The sequence below is a fragment of the Pseudophryne corroboree genome, chromosome 7, assembly GCF_028390025.1.
Source record: "Pseudophryne corroboree isolate aPseCor3 chromosome 7, aPseCor3.hap2, whole genome shotgun sequence".
In the NCBI taxonomy this organism is placed as follows: domain Eukaryota; kingdom Metazoa; phylum Chordata; class Amphibia; order Anura; family Myobatrachidae; genus Pseudophryne; species Pseudophryne corroboree.
Genome location: NC_086450.1, coordinates 426,170,702 through 426,189,843, shown reverse-complemented (window position 1 = coordinate 426,189,843; position 19,142 = coordinate 426,170,702). Strand labels below are relative to the sequence as shown.

At 47.2% G+C, this 19,142-nt stretch overlaps 1 protein-coding gene across 1 annotated transcript in view; it reads left to right on the top strand.

The window, feature by feature from the left end:
• Positions 1–19,142, top strand: part of PEMT (phosphatidylethanolamine N-methyltransferase) — a 445,039-nt gene that overhangs the window by 17,117 nt on the left and 408,780 nt on the right. Inside the window, exon 2 of the mRNA XM_063934839.1 lies at positions 3,108–3,215. Within this exon, the coding sequence (XP_063790909.1) occupies positions 3,123–3,215 (93 nt within the window). The 5' untranslated portion in view covers positions 3,108–3,122. The remainder of the gene's footprint in view (positions 1–3,107; positions 3,216–19,142) is intronic.

Here is a 19,142-nt window from a genome sequence, read left to right as displayed (position 1 = left end):
GTAAACCCACGCATCATCACACACTTTATTTTATTTTATCTGATTCAGGAAAAACTACAGGTAGTTTTTTCACTCCCACATAATACCCTTTTTTGTGGTACTTGTAGTATCAGAAATATGTAACACCTCCTTCATTGCCCTTAACGTGTGGCCCTAATAAGGAATACGTTTGTTTATTCACCGTCGACACTGGATTCAGTGTCGGTGTCTGTGTCTGTGTCGACCGACTGAGGTAAATGGGCGTTATTAAAAACCCCTGACGGTGTTTCTGAGACGCCTGGACCGGTACTAATTGTTTGTCGGCCGTCTCATGTCGTCAACCGACCTTGCAGCGTGTTGACATTCTCACGTAATTCCCTAAATAAGCCATCCATACCGGTGTCGACTCCCTAGAGAGTGACATCACCATCATAGGCAATTGCTCCGCCTCCTCCAACATCGTCCTCATACATGTCGACACACACGTACCGACACACAGCACACACACCGGGAATGCTCTGACAGAGGACAGGACCCCACTAGCCCTTTGGAGAGACAGAGGGAGAGTTTGCCAGCACACACCAAAAAAACGCTATAATTACATAGGGACAACCTTATATAAGTGTTTCTCCCTTATAGCATCTTTAATATATTTATATCGCCAATTTAGTGCCCCCCCTCTCTGTTTAAACCCTGTTTCTGTAGTGCAGTGCAGGGGAGAGCCTGGGAGCCTTCTCTCCAGCCTTTCTGTGAGAGAAAATGGCGCTGTGTGCTGAGGAGATAGGCCCCGCCCCTTTTTCGGCGGGCTCGTCTCCCGCTATTTATTGTATTTAGGCAGGGGTTAAATATCTCCATATAGCCTCTGGGGGCTATATGTGAGGTATTTTTAGCCTTATATAGGTTTACATTTGCCTCCCAGGGCGCCCCCCCCCAGCGCCCTGCACCCTCAGTGACTGCCGTGTGAAGTGTGCTGAGAGGAAAATGGCGCACAGCTGCAGTGCTGTGCGCTACCTTTAGAAGACTGCAGGAGTCTTCAGCCGCCGATTCTGGACCTCTTCTTGCTTCAGCATCTGCGAGGGGGCCGGCGGCGAGGCTCCGGTGACCATCCAGGCTGTACCTGTGATCGTCCCTCTGGAGCTTCATGTCCAGTAGCCAAGAAGCCAATCCATCCTGCACGCAGGTGAGTTCACTTCTTCTCCCCTCTGTCCCTCGTTGCAGTGATCCTGTTGCCAGCAGGAATCACTGTAAAATAAAAAACCTAAGCTAAACTTCTCTAAGCAGCTCTTTATGAGAGCCACCTAGAATTGCACCCTTCTCGGCCGGGCACAAAAATCTAACTGGAGTCTGGAGGAGGGTCATAGGGGGAGGAGCCAGTGCACACCACCTGACCTGTAAAAGCTTTACTTTTTGTGCCCTGTCTCCTGCGGAGCCGCTATTCCCCATGGTCCTTTCAGGAACCCCAGCATCCACTTAGGACGATAGAGAAAGTTTAATTCAATGTTGTTGTTTTGTCTTGTTGTGTCAATGTGTTACAAAACTCAATAAAAAAAAAAAATTACTTGATTTAAAAAAAAAAGATATGTATTTTCTTTATTACACTCAACAAGTTAAAGTTTTCGCTTACTTACTACTTACTTACATCTAACATGCATGAAAATCATGTAGTTTTCCAGGTACTACAGTCCCTTCTCCCAAACACTAACACTTTTTTATTATCTTCAACAACAAATAGATCTATAGCACTGTGCTATATAACAATTGCTGTGTACCTGGTGACAGTCTGTTACTGCCGGCGTGTCCATCAGCACCGAACTGCACTAGTAATCAGACTGGTGTCCGGCAGCACCGCACTTGTAATCAGACTCACAATAAACTACAGTTACCAGCAGCACTTGCTGCCGGGAGCTCCCAGCAACAAGGGCTGCTGGGAGCTGTAGTTTATTTTGAGTCTGATTACAAGTGCGGTACTGCTGGACACCGGTGCCGCTCCAGCAGTAACAGACTCTCACCAGGTACAGTCTGACAGTACTGCTTTCCTACAATTTGGCAGCGGGTGGCACAGCCAGGCGGCGCCCCCACCTTGCCTGGCGCCCCTGGCGAGTGCCATCCTGGCCAATGGGTAGATACACCCCTGGTGCTACCTCCTGTAGTAGATCTGACTGGAATAAATTAGTTTAGATACAAAAACAAACAAACAAAAAATCATCAGCAGGTGTCCGTTAATTGCTATGCCGGGGTAGTCTATAAGCCAGTGAGCACGTAGGCCCCAGCCCGCATAAAAAGCCTAGCTTATGTTGAAAATCTGTGTGATATTTAGATGGGAAGGAAGCCGAGCAGTTGTCGTGTGTACATCATTGCGGGACAGTGTAGGGCTGGTCAGAAGGGCGGACTCTGACGCTTATTGCCCAGATTTATCAAGCCTTGGAGAGTGATACATTGCATGGTGATTAAGTATCAGCTCCTAACTGTCATTTTTCAAGCACAGCCTGTAACATGATATGTAGGAGCTGATTGGCTGTTACTTTATCACCATGCAATTTATCACTCTCCAAGGCTCTATGTTCCTGGTCCTAATGTTGTCTTTCTCTATATCACGTTAAAGGGGTAATTCAGACTGTATAGCTGCAGCGATCGCAGTCTGACTTTATTTGTGGAGAGCTCACGCGCACCCAGGGAGCCCAGTGAGATGCTAAAAGCATCTCAGGGCTACGATCGCCTCTGCCTGAAAGGTAGAGGCGGGGCAGGAGAGGGCGTGCGCCGTTGGAGGGGCGCGGTCAGGACAACGCAGGCGTGTCCGGACCGTTGTGGGGTGGGAGCGCTGCCACCAACAGTCATAGGGGGACATGTACTAAGCAGTGGGAGAAGTGAGCCAGTGGAGAAGTTGCCCATGGCAACCCATCGGCTGCTCTGTATACGTTTATAATATGCAAATTATAAATGTTACGTCAATGCTGATTGGTTGCCATGGGCAACTTCTCCACTGGCTCGCTTTTATCACTGCTTAGTACATGTCCCCCTTAGATTCCTTTTTTTTTTTTTTTTTATGTATGTCCCTTCCAGAACATGGATTATTAATGTAAGTGAATTATATTCCATCACTGCTGATTACATGACCTGTTATCTCGTAGATTGACCTCTCCATCATGGCAGATTTCTCGCAGTATGTGAACTTCACGGAATACAACTTTTTATTTGCTACAGCCTGCATAATATTCAACCCACTGTTCTGGAATGTGGTGAGTAATCTGGTTTGACCCGAAGCGGACAAATAGTGAAGATTTGTATCTGCTATGGCCGGAAACCTACTCAGTATGTATGTCTTGGTGTAATGTGGTGCAGTTTATGTGGAATGACTGTCACCAGGCTTGGTAAAGCTACATACATGCTGTCGTCTGTATTGCATTTTTATTGCATGGAAAAATTGCCTTTAAACATAATGCTTTGTGTTTATGCATGTGATTTGAAATGTAAGTTATCTTGCTTAAGCCACACGCATGTAGAAACACCTCTTAACCACTTGCCTGGCATGGTCGCATCAGATGCGACCATACCATGCTGGGCAAGTGATGCGACCAGAAACGCCCACTCAGAGGGACCTGGCAGCCCTCCTGCAACCGCCACGGCTCTGCCCCCAGTTTATCCCAATCACTGCTAGCCACAGTGATCGGGCAGCTCTGCTCCTTCCCCTCCACCCGGTGGAAACCCTCCCTCCTTCACTCCGTCTGTCCCGATCACTGAGTGCAAAGGTGATTTAAATAGCACCTCAGTCGGATTAAGTATGGTTTACCGGCGGATGGGATGCCGGCTGTCAATATCCTGACAGCGGCATCCCGCCCGCAAGAATGCCGGCAGCAGGGCATGCGCGAAGAGTCCCCGTGCTGGTTCGCTGCGCTTGTCATGCTACGGGCTCGGTGGCTTGCTGCGCTCGCCAGAGGATATTCCCACCCACAAGTAGTAATAGTCCTGTTTCGCTGGGATTCCGGCCGGCGGCAAATTAAATGCATTGCCCTCAGTCAATTTGATTTAACCATCTGTACTGAGCCGTAGATATACCTAAAACCTGGACCGTTGGGGCGCCTGAGGACTTCGTTTGAGAACCTCTGGTCTAGGGTGTCATTTGGTGCAGTGATTTTTATTTTATTTTTCCCCTCCTTTTTACATGTACTTAACTCCTCACGGGTACATTAATTCCATCTGACAAGCCTGGTGGTTTTCATGTCAAAGATAGTCTGTATTGAGAATCTGGTTTTTGGACTGGAGTTTGAACTGAATTTGGACTTTGGCCTACTCACATTGGCCCCCATTTATCAAGCCTTGGAGAGTGATAAATAGCACGGTGATAAAGTACCAGCCAACCGGCTCCTGTCATTTTTCAAACACAGCCTTTGACATCGTAGTTACGAGCTGATTGGTTGGTACTTTATCACTGTGCTATTTATCACTCTCCAAGGCTTGATAAATGGGGGCCACTATGATGTGTTATTATTATTAGTATTATTTTCTTATTCCATTTTGGCTATTATGTTGTTACCATGTACTTTAGAGACTGGGTTCAGGGAAAATCCTGTGCTGCTGCCCAATTGCACTCAACAAATTGCTAATTGAGACAAGACAACACACTCGAGTGAGGGAGACGCTTGGCAGAGGCCGAATGGTGCGTCGTGCTGCAATTTTCTACATTATTTTTAATATTTACGTTTTTTAATTTACTTTACCATAGTTTTTATAGTACTGTCAATTGTTTTAATAATACAGTTTTATGCCTTTGTATTCAGCTTCCCCCCACTTTTTTTTCACCACATCTTGATTTTATACTTCCACTAATTGCACACCCTGCTAGATGTAACCTATGCAGTGTGTCCCAGATGGCAGCCTCCTATGGTTCTTTCTTGGGTGGGGTTAACAACACTTGGATCTATTCATTCAGTGCGTATCATACAGTATATAAGTCGCCCGTATAGGTCTTATTTTCTTGTATGGCTTATCTCGCGTATTGTAAACTTTGTAGTGCGCCCAAGATGGCTGCCTCGCGTGGTACACCCTTGTGTGGGATGAAAATACTTGAAACTGTTTGTTATTATAAGGGTTCTGACTGTAGCTTTAATACACTGCAACTTCTCCATTTTGTGTAATCTCTTCTAGGAGTTGCCTGTTCTACGCAGGATAGCCTCTGTAGTGCGCCCAAAGTGGCTGCCTCACCTGGTACCTTTCGCAAGAGGCTGTGGAACTTATGAATCAAAATGGCTGCACCAGTGCTGCATTAAGATCACTGTGCCCGTTATGTGGGGGTAATTCAGACCTGATTGCTGGGCTGCTAACTTTGCTGTCCTGCATTCAGATAGTCGCCGCCCAAGGGGAATGTAAATTCGCTCCGTGGACGTGTGCGATCGCATGCGTATGCCGAGCTGCAAAAATCCAGTGTGTGCGCAGCCCAGGACTTACTCCTACAGTGCGTTGAGAACAGGCTGATTGGGGCCGGAGCTGACGTCAGACACCTTCTCTGAAAACGCTTGGGCACGCCTGTGTTTTTCCGAACACTTCCAGCAAACGGTGAGTTACCAGCCACAAACGGCCTCTTCCTGTCAATCTCCTTGCAAACACCCGTGTGATCGGAATTTTCGCACCATCTTATCGCTGGTCGGCGATGCCTGTTGTTTGGCGACTCGTGTGCCCATTGCGATGCATGCGCAGTCTATCACTGATCGCCCGCCGTGCGAAAACGCACAGTAGCGATCAGGTCTGAATTACCCCCTATGGTCACTGTTTTGCAGTTTGTTTTCTTAGTGGTATAATGCTAAATCTCTGTTCTGTTTTTGATGCTTCTAAAATGACTGAGTCTTGCTGAAGAAAAGCGCTGTATAAATAAAATTATTATTATTATAAATGCGAGCCCCACAAACTCTGATATCACAGCTAATATGACACTTATATCCCTCAGAGCCTTTCATTTTTTTTTCTTTCATTTTGTGAAATATATTTTTAACTAAAAATCGGTAAAAAAAAGTACATTTCTGTTAACAAAACCCAACATAGGGTGGATAAGGACTTGGGGTGTGTGTGTGTGTGTGTCTGGAAGGCACAGGGGGCAGGATGTACTAAAGGAAAAATGTGGTAGAACCCCTGTTTTCTGGGTTTAACCGCTTTTCCCGTTTATACTATATCCCAGATAACTGTGCTGTGTAACATGTGCTATATCTGCACGTTACATCTGCCCCACCTGCAGTGCACATGGTTTTGCCCATTAGCGTGATTTTTTTGTTTTGTTTGCTAATAAACCTAAATTACCCCATAGGCAAAAAGTATACATTCATAATGTCTATGCCACAATATAAATATTTATAAGGATGACACTGCTAAAATGTCGTTAGGCAACGTGTCGACATGCTCAGTATATCATAGGTTGACATATTCAGAGTGTTGACTTTAGGGTTAGGGATAGCCTGTGGGGAGGGAGTTTAAGGTTAGGCACTAGAGGAGGGTTATAGTTAGAGGTAGGTATAAGGTCCCGTACACACGGGGAGATGTGTGCTGAGCGATCTAGCACAGACTGCTCAGCACACAGGGGGTCATTCCGAGTTGATCGTAGCTGTGCTAAATTTATTCCTTATTTATTATTTATTTTTCTCTGACGTCCTAAGTGGATGCTGGGGACTCCGTAAGGACCATGGGGAATAGCGGCTCCGCAGGAGACAGGGCACAAAAGTAAAAGCTTTAGGATCAGGTGGTGTGCACTGGCTCCTCCCCCCATGACCCCCCTCCAAGCCCCAGTTAGGTTTTTGTGCCCGGCCGAGAAGGGTGCAATCTAGGTGGCTCTCCTAAAGAGCTGCTTAGAGTAAAAGTTTTATTAGGTTTTTTATTTTCAGTGAGTCCTGCTGGCAACAGGCTCACTGCAACGAGGGACTTAGGGGAGAAGAAGTGAACTCACCTGCGTGCAGGATGGATTGGCTTCTTAGGCTACTGGACACTAGCTCCAGAGGGACGATCACAGGTACAGCCTGGATGGGTCACCGGAGCCGTGCCGCCGACCCCCTTGCAGATGCTGAAGAAAAAGGTCCAGAAATCGGCGGCTGAAGACTTCCCAGTCTTCTTAAGGTAGCGCACAGCACTGCAGCTGTGCGCCATTGCTCTCAGCACACTTAACACCAACGGTCACTGAGGGTGCAGGGCGCTGGGGGGGGCGCCCTGGGCAGCAATGAAAGTACCTATGCTGGCTAAATATACATCACATATAGCCTCTGGGGCTATATGGATGTATTTAACCCCTGCCAGGTTGTCAGAAAAACGGGAGAAGAAGCCGGCCGAAAAGGGGGCGGGGCCTATTCTCCTCAGCACACAGCGCCATTTTCCCTCAGAACTGCTGGTGGGAAGGCTCCCAGGCTCTCCCCTGCACTGCACTACAGAAACAGGGTTAAAACAGAGAGGGGGGGCATTTTTGTGGCGATATTATTACATATTAAGATGCTATAAGGGAAAACACTTATATAAGGTTGTCCCTGTAAAATTATAGCGTTTTGGTGTGTGCTGGCAAACTCTCCCTCTGTCTCCCCAAAGGGCTAGTGGGGTCCTGTCCTCTATCAGAGCATTCCCTGTGTGTGTGCTGTGTGTCGGTACGTGTGTGTCGACATGTATGAGGACGATGTTGGTGAGGAGGCGGAGCAATTGCCTGTAATGGTGATGTCACTCTCTAGGGAGTCTACACCGGAATGGATGGCTTATTTAGGGAATTACGTGATAATGTCAACACGCTGCAAGGTCGGTTGACGACATGAGACGGCCGGCAAACCAATTAGTACCTGTCCAGGCGTCTCAAACCCGTCAGGGGCTTTAAAACGCCCATTACCTCAGTCGGTCGACACAGACACAGACACGGACACTGACTCCAGTGTCGACGGTGAAGAAACAAACGTATTTTCCATTAGGGCCACACGTTACATGTTAAGGGCAATGAAGGAGGTGTTACATATTTCTGATACTACAAGTACCACAAAAAAGGGTATTATGTGGGGTGTGAAAAAACTACCTGTAGTTTTTCCTGAATCAGATAAATTAAATGAAGTGTGTGATGATGCGTGGGTTTCCCCCGATAGAAAATTATTGGCGTTATACCCTTTTCCGCCAGAAGTTAGGGCGCGTTGGGAAACACCCCCTAGGGTGGATAAGGCGCTCACACGCTTATCAAAACAAGTGGCGTTACCGTCTCCAGATACGGCCGCCCTCAAGGAGCCAGCTAATAGGAGGCTGGAAAATATCCTAAAAAGTATATACACACATACTGGTGTTATACTGCGACCAGCGATCGCCTCAGCCTGGATGTGCAGCACCGGGGTGGCTTGGTCGGATTCCCTGACTGAAAATATTGATACCCTTGACAGGGACAGTATTTTATTGACTATAGAGCATTTAAAGGATGCATTACTATATATGAGAGATGCACAGAGGGATATTTGCACTCTGGCATCAAGAGTAAATGCGATGTCCATGTCTGCCAGAAGATGTTTATGAACACGACAGTGGTCAGGTGATGCAGATTCCAAACGGCACATGGAAGTATTGCCGTATAAAGAAAAAGACACCGTCTTTCAGCCTCAGTCCTTTCGTCCCCATAAGGGCAAGCGGGCAAAAGGCCAGTCATATCTGCCCAGGGGTAGAGGAAAGGGAAGAAGACTGCAGCAGGCAGCCCCTTCCCAGGAACAGAAGCCCTCCACCGCTTCTGCCAAGTCCTCAGCATGACGCTGGGGCCGTACAAGCGGACTCAAAGGCGGTGGGGGGTCGTCTCAAGAGTTTCAGCGCGCAGTGGGCTCACTCGCAAGTGGACCCCTGGATCCTACAAGTAGTATCCCAGGGGTACAGATTGGAAATTCGAGACGTCTCCCCCTCGCAGGTTCCTGAAGTCTGCTGTACCAACGTCTCCCTCCGACAGGGAGGCAGTATTGGAAACAATTCACAAGCTGTATTCCCAGCAGGTGATAATCAAAGTACCCCTCCTACAACAAGGAAAGGGGTATTATTCCACACTATTTGTGGTACTGAAGCCAGACTGCTTGGTGAGATCTATTCTAAATCTGAAATCTTTGAACACTTACATACAAAGGTTCAAATCAAGATGGAGTCACTCAGAGCAGTGATAGCGAACCAGGAAGAAGGGGACTATATGGTGTCCCTGGACATCAAGGATGCTTACCTCCATGTCCCAAATTGCCCTTCTCACCAAGGGTACCTCAGGTTCGTGGTACAGAACTGTCACTATCAGTTTCAGACGCTGCCGTTTGGATTGTCCACGGCACCACGGGTCTTTACCAAGGTAATGGCCGAAATGATGATTCTTCTTCAAAGAAAAGGCGTCTTAATTATCCCTTACTTGGACGATCTCCTGATAAGGGCAAGGTCCAGAGAACAGTTGGAGGTCGGAGTAGCACTATCTCAAGTAGTTCTACGACAGCACGGATGGATTCTAAATATTCCAAAATCGCAGCTGATTCCGACGACACGTCTGCTGTTCCTAGGGATGATTCTGGACACAGTCCAGAAAAAGGTGTTTCTCCCGGAGGAGAAAGCCAGGGAGTTATCCGAGCTAGTTAGGAACCTCCTAGAACCAGGCCAAGTGTCAGTGCATCAATGCACAAGAGTCCTGGGAAAAATGGTGGCTTCTTACGAAGCGATTCCATTCGGCAGATTTCACGCAAGAATTTTTCAGTGGGATCTGCTGGACGAATGGTCCGGATCGCATCTTCAGATGCATCAGCGGATAATCCTGTCTCCAAGGACAAGGGAGTCTCTTCTGTGGTGGCTGCAGAGTGCTCATCTACTAGAGGGCAGCAGATTCGGCATTCAGGACTGGGTCCTGGTGACCACGGATGCCAGCCTGAGAGGCTGGTGAGCAGTCACAGGGAAGAAATTTCCAAGGAGTGTGGTCAAGTCTGGAGACTTCTCTCCACATAAATATACTGGAGCTAAGGGCAAGTTACAATGCTCTGAGCCTAGGAAGACCTCTGCTTCAAAGTCAACTGGTGCTGATCCAGTCGGACAACATCACGGCAGTCGCCCACGTAAACAGACAGGGCGGCACAAGAAGCAGGAGGGCAATGGCAGCAAGGATTCTTCGCTGGGCGAAAAATCATGTGATAACACTGTCAGCTGTGTTCATTCCGGGAGTGGACAACTGGGAAGCAGACTTCCTCAGCAGGCACGACCTCCACCCGGGAGAGTGGGGACTTCATCTGGAAGTCTTCCACATGATTGTGAACCGTTGGGAAAGACCAAAGGTGGACATGATGGCGTCCCGTCTGAACAAAAAACTGGACAGGTATTGCGCCAGGTCAAGAGACCCTCAGGCAATAGCTGGGACGCTCTGGTAACACCGTGGGTGTACCAGTCGGTGTATGTGTTCCCTCCTCTGCCTCTCATACCCAAGGTACTGAGAATTATAAGACGGAGAGGAGTAAGAACTATACTCGTGGCTCCGGATTGGCCAAGAAGGACTTGGTACCCGGAACTTCAAGAGATACTAAGAAGGGACTTGCTTCAGCAAGGATCATGTCTGTTCCAAGACTTACCGCGGCTGTGTTTGACGGCATGGCGGTTGAACTCCGGATCCTAAGGGAAAAAGGCATTCCGGAAGAGGTCATCCCTACCCTGGTCAGAGCCAGGAAGTAGGTGACCGCACAATATTATCACCGCATTTGGCGAAAATATGTTGCATGGTGTGAGGCCAGGAAGGCCCCCACGGAGGAATTTCAACTCGGTCGATTCCTGCATTTCCTGCAAACAGGACTGTCTATGGGCCTCAAATTAGGGTCCATTAAGGTTCAAATTTCGGCCCTGTCGATTTTCTTCCAGAAAGAATTGGCTTCAGTTCCTGAAGTCCAGAAGTTTGTCAAGGGAGTACTGCATATACAACCCCCTTTTGTGCCTCCAGTGGCACTGTGGGATCTCAACGTAGTTCTGGGATTCCTCAAATCACATTGGTTTAAACCGCTCAAATCTGTGGATTTGAAATATCTCACATGGAAAGTGACCATGCTGTTGGCCCTGGCCTCGGCCAGGCGAGTGTCAGAATTGGCGGCTTTGTCTCACAAAAGCCCATATCTGATTGTCCATTCGGACAGGGCAGAGCTGCGGACTCGTCCCCAGTTTCTCCCTAAGGTGGTGTCAGCGTTTCACCTGAACCAGCTTATTGTGGTACCTGCGGCTACTAGGGACTTGGAGGACTCCAAGTTGCTAGATGTTGTCAGGGCCCTGAAAATATATGTTTCCAGGACGGCTGGAGTCAGGAAAACTGACTTGCTGTTATCCTGTATGCACCCAACAAACGGGGTGCTCTTGCTTCTAAGCAGACGATTGCTAGTTGGATGTGTAGTACAATTCAGCTTGCACATTCTGTGGCAGGCCTGCCACAGCCAAAATATGTAAATGCCCATTCCACAAGGAAGGTGGGCTCATCTTGGGCGGCTGCCCGAGGGGTCTCTGCTTTACAACTTTGCCGAGCTGCTACTTGGTCAGGGGCAAACACGTTTGCAAAATTCTACAAATTTGATACCCTGGCTGAGGAGGACCTGGAGTTCTCTCATTCGGTGCTGCAGAGTCATCCGCACTCTCCCGCCCGTTTGGGAGCTTTGGTATAATCCCCATGGTCCTTACGGAGTCCCCAGCATCCACTTAGGACGTCAGAGAAAATAAGAATTTACTTACCGATAATTCTATTTCTCGTAGTCCGTAGTGGATGCTGGGCGCCCATCCCAAGTGCGGATTGTCTGCAATACTTGTACATAGTTATTGTTACAAAAATCGGGTTATTATTGTTGTGAGCCATCTTTTCAGAGGCTCCGCTGTTATCATGCTGTTAACTGGGTTCAGATCACAGGTTGTACAGTGTGATTGGTGTGGCTGGTATGAGTCTTACCCGGGATTCAAAATCCTTCCTTATTGTGTACGCTCGTCCGGGCACAGTATCCTAACTGAGGCTTGGAGGAGGGTCATAGGGGGAGGAGCCAGTGCACACCACCTGATCCTAAAGCTTTTACTTTTGTGCCCTGTCTCCTGCGGAGCCGCTATTCCCCATGGTCCTTACGGAGTCCCCAGCATCCACTACGGACTACGAGAAATAGAATTATCGGTAAGTAAATTCTTATTATTAAATTCCTGACCGCTATTGGCCGACAGTCAAATTACCGTCACTGTAAAATACCAACATGTTCAAAATGCTGATATAGTCAGAATACCGACATTTCTATTGCCGACACGTGTTTTTAAACAATTTTTGCCCAAAAACAGACTTGTTCATACTTTACCATCCCAGCTGACCCGGAGGGGGAATATAATACTGCGCTCACCATGCGAGGGGTCGCAGTGCCCATGTCGACGTATGGCGACATTGACCCCCCCCCCCCCCCCTGAAAATCTCATGTCCGTATTTTGGCATGCCGGCGTTTCAAATGTTGGCATTTTGCCTGTCAGTATTTTGAACACGTTGGCATAATGTTGGTATTTCAAACGTGTTGGTATTTTGACTGTAGGCAAATGGCCGTCGGAAAATCATATTGAACCTGTATTTGCAGTGTGGTTTGCGTTGCTACTAACTCAGCATCAGAACCCTTTTTAATACTATAGCGATGCGTCTCTGTGATGTGCTGTTGCTCTGTTGTTGTTGTTATATTTTGCTCTGTCAAACGGTATTTAAGCCTTCTTCGTACAGGCTTGTACGCACACTCCTAAAGTAGGCCTACAAAGTAAGTTTAATGAGCCTAAATGTCCCGTTTTTACAGAGTGTTGAGTCTTGTTATTATTGCGCCTCAGCTGTGGCTTAGCTGCAGCATTGTGTTCAAAGCTTTCCAAAAACCAAAGGAACATAAGTCGGATTCATTTCTTTCTTCAAATCACAGGATGTGGCTTCTGGGTATTGTGGATTTCAGGAAGTGGGAATGATGGATAGAAGGAGGCGTTTGAAAGGGCAAACAAACCTCTACGGAGGAGATACATCAGTAGTGAAAGGATAGGAGAAGTTGCCCAATCAGCTTTGGGAATGCATTTATCATGTATAAAATGATAGGTAGATGTTGATTGGTTTCTATGGGCAACGTCTACACTGATCACCTCTCCAATGTTTTCAGTGCTTGACGCATCTCTCCCCATGTTCTGTAAGGTCAACATGACCATTGGGGATGTAGTTATGTTGCTGGCGGTCAGGATACCGATGTCGGAATCCCGACCACTGACAATGCCGCCAGCTGGAATCCCAGCTAACGGGCTATTCCCACTCGTGGGCGTCCATGACACCCATGGAGTGGGATTAGAACCTGTGGCGACCCACCGAGCCCGCAAGGGGCTTCGTTGCGCTCATCCACCTGCCGGCATTCTAGCGTCCGGGATCCCGGCGTCGGTATGCTAACCACCGGGATTCCACCCCCAAACCGACCATTGTTGTTTCTGTAAAGGGCAACTTACTCACCTACTCATGGAACTGCGTAAGTACCCCAAACCCTAACAAGTATACCTGGGAGACCATTGTCCATTTTGAGGAGATCCCAGGAAAAGTACCCCTGGCAGGTCAGAATTATCCGCAGGTGACTGACACTTTTCATGAGATCATAGAGGTCAGATGACTAAATGTTGCATGAGCGAACACCAACATAAGGGCCAGAATATCCGCAGGAGAAACTGCCGGTGATTATAAGTTAATTTCCCATTATAACCTCTTCTCTACATAATAATACACTTTTATGTAACCAATATATAACAACGTAGCCCTTACTGTAAAAAGAAATCATATTAGAAGCCAATGGGGAGTCCCATGACCTACATAGGACCCCATTCTACCGAGTGTTTTATGTAGTCATGGGACGCCCCACCGGTTTCTGACATCCTTTTTCCCCATGGAGAGTTAATTATTCCTTATAATACAGTAGTTTCAATTTTAAACTGAAAAGAGCTGTGTTTATGTGGATTGTTTTATCCCTGCTGTGTTATTGTGTGCCACGTCAGCGACTGTTCTGTAAGGACGTCTAATTTCGGCATATATTTCAAATTTGCTTATTGGTTGCTAAGATTGAGTAAAAATTTGGACATTAATCAGTACTGAGAGCCATTTGTTAGTGGCTGCTGATAAATACATTTTATATACAATTTTTTGTTGTTGTCATTTTATATATCTAGTGATTAGAATATTTTCTGCTCCTCAGAGTTATCACATCCAGCATGGAAGAATGCACGTTTATGTGGTTGTGCATAGGGATTTCCAGGTCATCTTGAGATGCCGCAAAAGCAAAGTGAAGCCAGAGTCTGTGGAGCCTATGTAGGGTTATCTGTGATGGGTTTCTGAAAGAATCTCCCTTCCCAATCCAGAATCCTGATACCGATTCCACCAAGATAGGGTTGATGACTTCTTTTTATGGCTGTTGGCAACCCTCTTCATATACTATTATCACTGATGTAGGAGTCTGCAGATGTTCAGATGAATCGTTAAACCTTCTCCAATGGTTCATAAAGTTATGGATTAAAGCAACCCTCCAAGCCCAAATCCGCGTGTTGACGGAGATGAACCATTTCCTTGTGATCAACTTATTTGTTTTAACACCAAATATCAAGAAGCTTTATAAAAAAAATGGACTTGATTTCCCTAAGCATGTCTTCAATTACCGGCTGCCATTCTGCCTCCAACAGAAGTTTGAGCTAAAGATGAGGGCTAAAATGTATATATTGTAATCAGGCTCAGGGAGTTGTGTCCTGGCTGGTCCCCAAGTTTGTTGCCTTTTGTGTCATACATAACGCCGTCTGTTCCTTCACCCAGCACATTCAAAGGGTGGAATTCAAAAGTTTGGAAAGTCGGTTGGGTGTCTGTTTTTTCCTGTCTATTAGAAAGGAAAAAACAGACTCCCAACTGACTTTTCAAACATTTGAATCTCCTCCAATATATCTTTCACTCCCACCATTTCCAACTCTGCAACATATCTGGGATCAGGTCCATTCTCATCTACGATGCCACCAAGACCTTTCTTTCTTTCTTTCTTTCTTTCTTTCTTTCTTTCTTTCTTTCTTTCTTTCTTTCTTTCTTTCTTTCTTTCTTTCTTTCTTTCTTTCTTTCTTTCTTTCTTTCTTTCTTTCTTTCTTTCTTTCTTTCTTTCTTTCCTGCATTGACTACTGCTTTCTTCTCCTTCTCTCTGGTCCCCCCTTACTTGCCTTTCCCCACTTCAGTTTATACTGAATGATTCTTTGCAGATCCTTTTTTCTCTGTAGATACTCTTCATCAGCCACCCCTTTTAGCAAAGTTCTTCTCTAGCCTTCTGTCCAACTCAGATTCCAGTCTAAACTCCTCACCCTCGCTGGCTTCCTACCATGCCTGCCTACATGATTTCTCCCTCCCTGTCCCCCTCCTCTGGAACTCCTTTCCTCGTCGAGTCAGAATTTCTATCTGATGCAAGCATTAAACATTTGCTCTAAACCCACCTTTTGATTAAAGCCTGCCAGCCCTTCTCCTGAATCTCCACTTTCCTCTTCTTCCTAAACATGCTCTTCTTCCTATTTCACCTTCCGTCTGTCCACCACCCCTTTTAGCATGTTAGGTCTCATGGACAGGGCCCTCCTTCCTTAAGTTTGAACCCTGGCTCTACCCATGCCTCCTGTGCTCTAAGGGCCTGATTCCGATTTCTATGGAATTGCACAGCTGCAAGGAAGCGGCTGTGCAATTCTGTACAAATAAAATGCAAATGCAGCATGCAGCGTCTCTAGGAGATAGATGCCTTTTGCATGCATCTGCGAGATCTGGGCGTTGCGTCTGAAGACGCAGCATCAGATCGCTATCACAACCATCAGTCATGACTCGAGATGGTAGCAGACCGCTGTTAGACTGCGGAACCTGAAGCTAACCCAGACTGTCCGTAGGATTCGTACAGCTGGGTCTAGGAAGACTGCGTCTGGCACACCTACAAAACCGGAACGACGTGCCCCCGTTTTGGAGAATGGTGCTGGTTGCCACATCCGCTCCGCCCCCAAAACATCATGCTGCGGCTAAGGGTGGGCAGGAGCGATATTGCAAGACCCATTCTGCACATGTGCACACCAGTAGCCTCCGGATTTGTACGTAATCCATCGGGTTTGCATACTAATCCTAATCGGGCCCATGGTCTCTTGTCTCCATGTTGCGTTACTCTTAAATTAGGTACAGGCTCATCCAGCGTTGTTCTGCCTTGTCCTCCCTGTGAATGTCTAACACCTGCCCGTCAAGATGTTGCGAGTAAGGTTGCCTACACACCAGCGCGATGCAGCTCACCCCACGATCACTAGCTGATCGTGGTCCGATCCCCCCGCCAGCTTCCTGATGCGCACGGGAAGCAGAGAGTGGGTGTATTCACCGTGCATCGGAGCGGGTGATCCTAACTGCAGCAGTCAAGATCTCCGATCCAATGCGCGAGCCGCGGGTACGCGCATCTGGTCAGAATCGTGAGCAGAAAAGGCACATTTCTGCAACGATTCCCATCCGCTCGCATGACGCATCGAAATTGGGCCCATCGGAAGAAATGGTCCTGGTGTGTACCCGTACTTGCCCTATCCTTTCACTTGTCCCACCTAGTATGTGTTTGTTTTATTGCTCTGTGTTGTTCCAAAGATTTGTGAACTTAAATTTACTGTATTTATGCTATGTCATGCTACCATGTATAGTCCTGGTATAGTTCTGCAGACGGGTTGGGTATGTAACCGCATCCCCTGCAGGCACCATGTGGTGTAAAATATTAATGCTAAAAGAAGAAAAGTCTGTGTTTTATCTGGTGTGTGGAGTATTTATTTATTTTTTTTAAAAAGTTGATTTTATTATTTTAGCCGGGACAGGCAACGGGGCTAATTCAGACCTGTTCGCTGCACAGCGGGCAATCAGGTCTGAATTGCGCATGCGCTTGTGCCGCAGGGTGTATCGGCATCTCAGCCCAGCAATCGCCTCTGCCTGATTGACAGGCAGAGGCATGCGCTGGGCGAGAGGGGGCCGGCTGGCCGCGTTTGGCCTCCGACTTGGGGTGCGTGGTTCGGGCAACGTAGGTGTGCCCGGACCGTGCGGGGGTGGGGCGCGGCAGCTGCATGACGTCACACGCAGCCGATGCGACCCGAGATGCGACAAGTAGCTCCCTGCCAGCGCGCAGGAGCTGCGCAGGTAGGGAGCTACTTACCAAGTACAAATGCATAGCTGCTGTACAATGCTTTTGTACTTGTGCGGGGGGCGGGGCCTAGAGCCTAACATGCGGGGCGGTCTAGGGTGGCTGATCGTACGATCGGGTCTGAGTAAGCCCCGATATCCAATACATATTAATCCACCTGTTCTATGTAAATACCATGAGCCTAATTCAGAGAAATTGTTGTCTAATGGTCAAATCCATGTGCACTGAAGAGGGGGGGGGGGGGGGGGGGCGGGGGCAGATATAACATGTGCAGAGAGATTTAGATTTGGGTGGGTTATATTGTTTCTGTGCAGGGTAAATACTGGCTGCTTTATTTTTACGCTGCAATTTAGATTTCAGTTTGAACACACCCCACCCAAATCTAACTCTCTCTGCACATGTTACATCTGTCCCACCTGCACCGCACATGGTTTTGCCCATTAGAAAACACATTTGCTGCTGCGATCAGATCTGAATTAGGCCCCATGAGTGCATTGCCAATGGCATCATAGACACACTTCCCCTTCAGGATTGTCGGATGGGACTGTGAAATGATCTTTTGGAGCTCCATGAAAAACCGCTCCACAGAGGGGCCCCCAGGGCACCATCTACGGACAGAGGGCTCTTGAAGAGAATATTTTCCGAAGTGGTGCAGCTTTAAGGTACATCAGCTGCCAACCCTGATCTGGGACACCCACTTTACACAACAGTGGCTGCTTCTTACGATTGTCATCTTGGAGATCACATTAGCCTGGTGTTTTGTAGGAATTGGCAGGTGCTATGTTTTCTAACCGGTGGCCCAGATCTGAGGCTGCTTCGCCTGACTGCTGCAATCAGTAGTGTGTTTACAGCATGTGGGGCAGCTGGTTTATACTGCACAGATACAGTTTCATAGCAGACGTAACGAAAACATACAGCACTGTCCAACGCTTGGTTTTACGGATATATTTTAGGTGATTTTGTTTATTATCAGCAGAGTATACGCAGTGCGGACGGGCTGGTGTAACTCGCCAGAGCAGAGTTGCTATCTTGTCTTATCGCAGTAAAAGGGGTTCTAGATCAGACCTTGTATGCATCTCTCTGTGAGGAGTCACACAGAGTCCAGTTGGTTTAAGACGTGAGAATGGTCATTTGCCCGGTATCCGTTCACATGGTCGACCATGTTATGGTCGACAGTCGTTAATCGACCACTATTGGTCGACATTGACATGGTCGACATGGACACATGGTCGACACATGAAAAGGTCGACATGAGTTTTTTAACTTTTTTTTTTTTCTTTTGGGGAACTTTTCCATACTTTACGATCCACGTGGACTACGATTGGAACGGTAATCTGTGCCGAGCGAAGCGAAGGCACCATGCCCGAAGCATGGCGAGCGGACGCGGTGCACTAATTGGAGTTCCCAGTCACTTTACGCAAAAAACTACACCAAAAAAGTTAAAAACTCATGTCGACATTTTCATGTGTCGACCATTCATGCGTCAAACATTTTCATGTGTCGACCACGTGTCCACGTCGACCATGTCAATGTCGACCAATAGTGGTTGACCTAATGACTGTCGACCATAACATGGTCGACCATTCATACCGGAACCCATTTGCCCTATGGGACTCAGTGTCATGCATAATGCATCTGACTCGTCACCAGAGAGAAAGCATTAATGGACATACAGTATACCATATGTAGCTCTCAAACACCATAGCACAGTAATCACATCAACACATTGCTTTAATAGCAGAATGAGGACAGTATAGCAGTGCGGACTGGTTGTGTTTACTGTAAATGAGCACTTGGAATGTAGTACAGAATGTTGTACCTGAATGGTGTTATTATTTGTCATTTACCCATACTTATAAGCACAGTAGTAGGGAACTAATTCACCCCATGTGGTTTTTTTTTCTGTTTGTTACATTTTCTTCAAGTGCCTGTATGAAATGGAAGCAGATTGACTATCTTGGCTGTTAATAACACAAAAACAGCATCATTTTAAGAATGAAAAAATGAACACTCACTGGCTGTGCA